This window comes from Vicia villosa, linkage group LG3 (genome assembly GCF_029867415.1).
Source record: "Vicia villosa cultivar HV-30 ecotype Madison, WI linkage group LG3, Vvil1.0, whole genome shotgun sequence".
NCBI lineage: Eukaryota > Viridiplantae > Streptophyta > Magnoliopsida > Fabales > Fabaceae > Vicia > Vicia villosa.
Genome location: NC_081182.1, coordinates 36,130,851 through 36,139,014, shown reverse-complemented (window position 1 = coordinate 36,139,014; position 8,164 = coordinate 36,130,851). Strand labels below are relative to the sequence as shown.

Genomic DNA, 8,164 nt, shown 5'->3' with positions numbered 1-8,164 from the left:
AAACTGATCTAACAAACTTTCAACAGAAAAACAGAAGTAACTAACCTCTTGACAGACTCAATCCACACCTTCCATTCCTTTAACTAATTACTTCGATCCAACGGCCCAGGTTCTTCAACTTCTAACTGATTTCCTCTCCTTCAACCTCTATATAATCGAACCATCATCTTCAGATTCTCTCTCTGGATCCATTTTCACTATTTCTGAACTTCCACACTCATTCATCAACCTTCCACCACCTCCATTCATTCTTCGCTCACTCTCCACCTTCATTCATCTTCATCACTCTCTCTCTCCATTTTTTCTTCCACCATTTCATCATCTTCACGATTTCCTATTCTCCTCTCTTCACTTCACTCTCTCAATTTCATCATCATCATCTCCAAGCCTTCTCCAATCACTCTCCATCTCTGAATAATCATCACAAGAACCTGCAAAAACAGAACCAAGATATTGAGAAGATGAGAGGATCGCAACAAAAAGAATTCAGAATCTCCTTCATCGATAATCATATCTAAACCTTCATCTTCTTCTTCAACCAACAATCATCTTCATCATCATCACAGAGCCGTCATCAACTTCAATCCACAATCTCAACTCTCCCTATATCCAACCTATAACAAAAATTTCCATCGATCTCTCTTTATTCATTCTGCAGAATATGTAATGGAAAAGATGAAAAAGAGAGAAGAAGAGGAACGATACAAAACGTGAACAGAAGCAGAATCTAGAAGGTACCTGAAGAGCTCCTCCATCTTCGCGTTTATTTCACGTCGACTCCAATCGGAAGCTTCCACTCCGTGAGAACTCCGATTTCTATCTTGTGTCAACTACGATTGGAAGCTCCTCCGGAACTCTATGATCTTTCTCTTTCTGCGAATTCAGAGGGTGAGGCAACGAGTGATACGTCGGTGGTGTGGCCGGATGGTGGCGTTTTGAATTCGAATCGGAGACGATAGGTGGAATTGAAACGAAACCGAGAGTGAGAAGGTCGCGAGAAGGGGACGAACGTAAGGGTGATGATTTCTGTTTTCACGACGGCGCGCGGAGATAGTCATCGGAGAAGACGCCGCCGCTGTTCACGAAGGGAGAAGATGAGATCTTCAGAACCCCAATAGTCACAGGTAACGAACCCTAACCCCTTTCCCTTTTTATTTTATTTTGTGATTAATCATGTTTAATCGGTTTAACTAGTAGTAATTGATCTTAATTGAGTTAAGGGAGATTAACTAGAGGTTAATTGTACTAATTCTGAACATGTTAATGGATCCATCCCATAATCTTTGGGCCCATTGAGATTCTGAAACAACAAAAACCTCCCTTGGGCTATTGACTGGGCCCAGCGCCCACAATCACTGACTGACACCACCATTTTCAGTTTTACACCTCCCTGAGCCCATATTTTCTTTGTTAGAATTTAGAATTCTTGACTTAGTTTTTGACATAGTTTTGTAGATGATAAAAGGCAATAAAAATCATAATTTTCTCATCGTATTTTTAGGTAATAAAGATAAAAAACCATTGAAATTTTGTTAGATTTTTAGGTTGATTCCTTCATAAAAACGCATAAAAATAGTAGTATTTTAGTTTCATTTTTGTACTAATGCTTGAATCGTTTTGTACTATCTCCATGTTCGTCTCGTATAATTGTTGTGTGACTTTGTTGCTTAGTTTTTTGCCTTATTTTTGGCCCACCTTGTTAATAGCACTTGTATGTTTCTGTTAGAATCTATCCCATGTTAACATTAGGATTTAGACTTGTATAGACAACTTAGACTAGAATTTAGAAATAGTTCCCTTCTTTCATTCTTTTTTCTTTTCAACTCTAAAACACTCAATAAAAAACTGACAAAGATCATACCGTGACTCTTCTGATATATGGTGGGAAAGAAATGATTGGGGTGTAGGCCCCGATGTATGTTCTTTCCTACTTAGTGGAGAAGAAATGGTTGAGGTGTGAAGCCTCGATGTATTTCTTAACCGTTATTTAGAGAAACGATTGTGGCGTAGGCCTCGATGTGCATTCTCTAAATATTCACAAAAGAACTCCTTTTTGTATTTCTACTAAACGGAAAAGAAATGATTGGAATGTAGATTTCGATGTATTTCTTATCCGTCATTTAAAGAATCGATTGTGGTGTAGACCTCGATGTGCATTCTCTAAATATTCAAAGAACAAACAAAATCCTTTTGGTATGATCTAAGTCACAAAATTAAATCCCCTTAAAAATCACCAACCAAAAATACTTCAAAAAACCTAATAAATGGTCAGATTTAAAGCAAAAGTAAGGAAATGATGCGGGACCTTGTAGTGGGTTCTCGTCATCATGGAATTACCCTAAAAGATACAAACCAATCTCTTTTTCTTCTTTTCTTAAGGGCAAGTTATCTCCGCTCCATTGCATCCTAGGCGATCCCTTATGCGAGAGTGTGAGCGTTAACGCCGCCCAACTAAAAAACACAAAAACAAACAGAAAATCTTTAGCCGAGCTACGGTAACTCTGATTCCTGAAAAGGATACGTAGGCAGCGGGGTAGGGCCCGTGCGAGTACAATTCTTTATTTTCCCTACATTTTGCATTCATTCGCATTTAGACATAGACATAGTTAGACACCCATTAGATAGAAACAAACATAGGTGGATACCATCGAGTACGATGGGCGTGAGGGGTGCTAGCACCTTCCCCTCGCGTAACCGACTCCCGCACCTGGATTCTCTGGTCGAAAGACCCTGTTCCTTCCTTTGTTAGGTTTTCTGATATTCCTTTCCCTTATGGGATAAATATATTGGTGGCGACTCTGTTCATTTTTCGCGAGCGTGCGACAATCATTACAACATCAATAATATTATAGTTCAAATCGACACAAATCCTACATGAAAAATTGCTTAATATAAAAGTGACACAAATCCTCTTTGATTTCTTCCAACTTAAGTCTCGGGTACCCAGCAGCACGGAATTCGTCAAGGTACTACAAAACAAAAACATAATATGAATGATATATTTAGTTAAATGTAATAAATTATATGAAATTATCTTAAGTTATAAATTCATACCGTGAGCGGAATCTCTAATTGATTCGCCTGAAGGATTTCTTTCATAAACCTCAAAACAAAGTATCCGCAATCTGAACTGTTTCGCTGTTGCGGACACTACATAGAAAAACAAATAAGATTTTATAGTTGTCTTGTTTTATCAAGTAGCATAAATATTATAAGCAAAATTGTGAAAAATAATGTACCTGCACTTTGATCCAAGTAATGTTGTTTGATTTAGTCCGGGATACCTGTGCGTCCCGTTGACTTCGGAACACTTGTATTGATCTAATTAACAAATATATAAAGCATGGATCAATCCCACAAATAAGTAAATATATAAATATACACGAATATTTAGAACGATCCCACTTACAAATCAACGATTTCCTTCATAGCCGGATAATTGGTCCAGTCACCATTTACCGAATTCAGATAATACACGACTTCTCTTATAGGGTTGATAACAAGCAACAACCACTGTGCTCTATAAATTAAAACAATAGGTTATATGAAAATTTTGCTATACACAAAAGAAACAGAGATTAGATGAACCAAGAATGAGAAACTAACCCTACTGGTCGGGTATTATACACCCAAAGATGCAGACTTTCTGAATTGCCGGTGGACATGAATCTATCGACTAAGAGCTGTCTAACTGATTTCGGTTCCGAAGCAATTGCCATTCCGCTGCAATGGGCGGAAGACACGAAACGGAATCTGTTAGACAATACAGTCCCGCGCAACACTCTGTCATACAACAACCTTAAATAAAAACATAATAAACATTAGATTATTTTCATTGAAATGTGTAAATAAATTATATTGTGGGACTAATTAAATAATATATCGGATGAGTGAATATTACCGGATGTATGAGTGCATATTACCGACGCCTAGTTGTTCATGCGTAAAAATCTCTTCCAAGTCATCAATTGCAATATGTGACTTGAATTCAATACCGAAGACACTTTTATCCATATTGATTTCACGTAAAGCACCATCCTTCAAATCGGACATATCAACCATTGTTGCGAGCGTCGTCCAGTACCGAGCCACAAAAGCACCGCCTTTTTTTGCCGCTATCTTCGGAGGACCAGTGGGTGGTACGCTACGAACTTGCTGCGTCACTTGTTGTGACTCCCGAGCGGATGCCTAAAAATCATATAAGTTAGGTAAAATAAAAAATCATGCAGATTTAGATTCAGATTATATATTAACACTTTAAATGTACCTCTTTTAGTGATGCAACAGACTCCTCCTTCTGTAAAATCCCTTTACCCTTAATTGCGGGTTTTATAGGAGCAGTCTAAAATTAAAATGTAAAACATAATTAATAAACGGTTTAGAATTGACATTCGAAAACTAAATGATTCATAATCGTTTTCAATATACCTCATCGCTAATGGTAATGAGCTCCGAGGGCCATGCAACAAATGATCCTATTGCATCTCGCAGCAATGTCGTCTCTTAGACCATGTCAGGTACCGGTAGCATCGCATCATGATCTAATACAACATCCACTGATACTTTCAGGTGTCCATCCGGGAGCGGTCTATGGTGAAGTAAATCTCCCAAAGTGTTGTGCACTTTTCCCTTGCCAACTAGTCGATAATTCGGTGACGATAAGTATAGTTGGCAAGATGAAATGCCCTAAACCAATAGTAAATATAAAGTCATTATCATTAATAAAATAGAACAATTTGTAAGGAAAAAAATTTATAATTACCTCGGGAAATTTCCTTTGACAGTTGATACTAGCCTTATCACTAGTTTCTTTCACCGATGAAGTGTTGCACTTTTCTCTCATATACATATCTTTATCTCTTTGCAATTCAGAGACTTGTGCTTGCAATTCCTGCAACTTTTGCAACACTTCTTCATTGGTAAGATTTGATCTTCTCCTAGGACTCTTGTAAAAAGAGGTTGGAGTCACACCATGACCCTTACCCCTCACCCGACCGGGATACTCAGGAGCATCTAGTGCTCTACTAAGTACGCTCCCCTCACCGATGGATACCGATTGCGACAAGGTCTCCTGTAATTCATTTACATTTCAATAATTATTAGTGGAGATAAAAAATCATTTATATATTAAAAAACATTTGATTTAATTAAAGACACAACATTATACTTACACATTCAGTATAAACTCTCTGAACATCGGGATCGACAGCTTGATTCTTGCCCACACGAGCTTCCTTCCATAACACATGTACAGGAAGTGAAGTTTCCTCACTTTTAGTCTCCTCTAACTATGCATTGACACAAATGATAAAATCGTCAAATAAAACATGCACATTTAGACAATTAATTAAAACGTATTTCTATTTACTTACAATTTTATCCTCTAAGCGTGCATATCCCAAACGCCCTTTTTTGTATGGATACGCGGGTTTGGATGCTCTCGCACTATTCGTGGCACTCCTTTTCCGAAAATCTTCATCTCTTTGCTTTACAAACTCAACCCAATCTTTTTCATCAATGAAGATCTCATACTTTTTTGGCCGTCCCGGTGCCTCTTCAAGAAAGTTTCCATCTTTATCCTTAAGATAGGTGTTTGTCAAAAAAGCTTTCCACCCTCTATATCTTTTGCCGGCCAAACTAAGTATGTAGCGTCTACGATCATCTGGTATCTCAAAAGTCCTCTGCAAAAAAATATACGCATAGTGTGTTAGTATAAGTAATTTAAACAATTTATCGTCAAGATAATAATAACAATTAACCATATATGATATATACCTGAAGCTCGTCCCAAATCGCTTTTTTTTCCGCATCCAACTCTTCGCTTTTCAGATTCCATTTAGCTATGGAGACCGGAATATGCATACGAACAAGTGTACCAATATAGCTTGTCAACTTTGCAGAATTAGGACCAATTGCTTGTTTATCAGAATTCCAATCCAAATGGTATACTAATCCTTGGTCTCTATGTCGAATGATTCCCTTCATAATGGTGATGCCTCGTGCAACTTCTTTTGCTTCAGTATCAGGTGGAGCATTTGTATCCGTGGCATCTCTTTCTTGAGCATCTCTTTCTTGTGAGTTTTCTTGTGAGTTTTCAGGTGGAGCATCTCTATCCGGAGCCATTGAACCTGTATCAAACAAACTAAAGCACATTATTACACTATTAATAAGCTAACAATCTATACAAGTCAAATGGAAGTCAAACCATGCATGTACAAGTAAATCGGAAACGAAATTGGTACAAGTCAAAATAAGCGTCCAAAAAGAAAGTTGTCGGAATTGAACGAAATTTACATGGCTATGGTAAAACGTCCCCACGGACTCAAAAATAAAGTCGGTTTTCCGAAATTCAGACCCTAAGCCCGACTTTTGATTACGGGCAGAAGCAAAACCGATAAAAAAAACAGTCCCGAAATGTAAAGATAAGTGCATGAGCAGCTCCGGAATCGTCAAAATAGTATAGTTACATGTAAAGAAGTCAACAAACGGATACATGGTTCAAAAGTTATGTACAAAACGAGAATATGCACCAAAATTGAATAAGTACTATACTACGATACCCTTCTTTGGACCCACCAACATCACACCACTATTAGTAGAAACTGCACCAATTTAGGGTGATTTAAAAGCCACTTCTTCTATTTATAAAATGAAATTGCAAAACAAATCAGTTCCAAAAACATGTCTAAAGTTTAGAGAGCATCACAAATTTGAAGGCAATACCTCATATCAACAAACAAATGAAACACAACAACCAATAAATTTGAGGAAAACTTGGGTTGAATTCTTTAATACAATATTATTTTATAACCAAATCTAAGATGACTACAAAATTATTTTATAACCGTAAGCTATCAAAATCAAATAATATCAATACAAAATATGACTTAATTCCACTTCAAAACATGAGATCAATTCCAACCACCTTTGAATCAATTAACTTAGAAACCGGGAAGCCACTACACCAACCTATTAACACATACTTAAATTCACTTCAAACATGTCTTACACAACGAACTCGGGCAGCCATGAACATGAACCAAAACCAAAACTCAAAGAGAAGCACAATATCATTCAAACTCAACAATACACTCTAAAGACATTTAATCAAACATGTAATATGCTTCATTCTCAAATTGTAGTGCAACTGTGCAAGGTAAAGAAAAACAACATCCCTTAGTTGAAACCCTTAAAACTAAACCCATAAATCATTCCCAATCTCTGAACTAAACTAAACTGATGGATTATATCAAATTTCAACTTGGAATATAAACTAAATATGAAAATAAACTTAATATGAATACATTTGTTTTACTATAGAAATGCTATCAAATTTCTTTCAGGCATTTCATCAAACAAGTTGCAGGCAGAAGTCCAATCTTTGATACCAAAATTTTCACTGAAAAAATAAGTGATAGAAAAATAACAAAAGAAAATGAAGCCTAAAACTCACCGGCGGTGAGGTTCTGGATGAAGACGGAGGAGAAAACGAGTGTAGACGGAGGGACGCCGACAGTGGTGGATGGCACCGATGATGGTGGACGGAAGGGCGATGGAGGATGATGAAGATACAGTGAGGGTTTTTCGCGTGCAGAGAACAGAAAACGAAAGAGAGAAAGTGAGAAACAGTAACCGGTGAGAAGCGTGTTTTTGGTTTTTTAGTAATAAAGGCTACTAAAGCGCTTCTGAAAAGCGCTCTCATAGCCTGGTCTATACCAGCGCTTTTGACTAAAAAGCGCTCTCATTAAACCCCCCTATACCAGCGCTTTGAAAAGCGCTTTAATAGACAACCCTACCAGAGCGCTTTTGAAAAGCGCTCTCATACCCCCCCTTACCAGAGCGCTTTTTAAAAGCGCTCTCATACACCCCCCTACCAGAGCGCTTTTTAAAAGCGCTCTCATACCCCCTCCTACCAGAGCGCTTTTTTTGCATCATTTTCCCTTTGTTTATTAATTTTGTTTTTAGCGAACCCTACGAGAGCGCTTTTGATAAAAGCGCTTTAGTAGCTGCGCTGCTACAGCTTAAATTTGGCGTAGTGGATATAACAAAGGAGGCAACAAAAGCCTTTTTGTATGCTCATTTGGGCAACTACCAAATTGTAGTTATTTTTGCGTATAGTTTTGTGGCACTTATCGTCATTTTTTCCTCAATTTGTGCGTGAATG

General features: G+C 37.5%; 1 protein-coding gene and 1 long non-coding RNA gene across 2 annotated transcripts; both read right to left on the bottom strand.

The window, feature by feature from the left end:
* Positions 1 to 2,832: 2,832 nt before the first annotated feature.
* LOC131655405 (uncharacterized) lies at positions 2,833 to 3,332 on the bottom strand. Its single transcript, XR_009299751.1, has 3 exons — positions 3,240 to 3,332; positions 3,055 to 3,150; positions 2,833 to 2,969 (listed from the first exon to the last, which is right to left on the bottom strand). It is a non-coding gene; the product is annotated as an uncharacterized LOC131655405 (long non-coding RNA).
* A 1,739-nt stretch (positions 3,333 to 5,071) lies between these two features.
* LOC131655404 (uncharacterized) lies at positions 5,072 to 7,580 on the bottom strand. Its single transcript, XM_058925287.1, has 4 exons — positions 7,454 to 7,580; positions 5,776 to 6,128; positions 5,373 to 5,681; positions 5,072 to 5,288 (listed from the first exon to the last, which is right to left on the bottom strand). The coding sequence occupies exons 2-4, from the start codon at positions 6,121 to 6,123 to the stop codon at positions 5,148 to 5,150; spliced, it is 798 nt and encodes a 265-aa protein (XP_058781270.1). The 5' UTR covers positions 6,124 to 6,128; positions 7,454 to 7,580; the 3' UTR covers positions 5,072 to 5,147.
* Between the last annotated feature and the right edge of the window lie 584 nt (positions 7,581 to 8,164).

Coding starts and splice junctions, on each gene's coding strand:
- LOC131655404 (XM_058925287.1), bottom strand. CDS start 6,123: ATGGCTCCGGATAGAGATGCTCCACCTGAAAACTCACAAGAAAACTCA. Junction 5,682..5,775: donor CGATTTGGGACGAGCTTCAG/GTATATATCATA, acceptor ATTTTTTTGCAG/AGGACTTTTGAGATACCAGA. Junction 5,289..5,372: donor CACGCTTAGAGGATAAAATT/GTAAGTAAATAG, acceptor GTCAATGCATAG/TTAGAGGAGACTAAAAGTGA.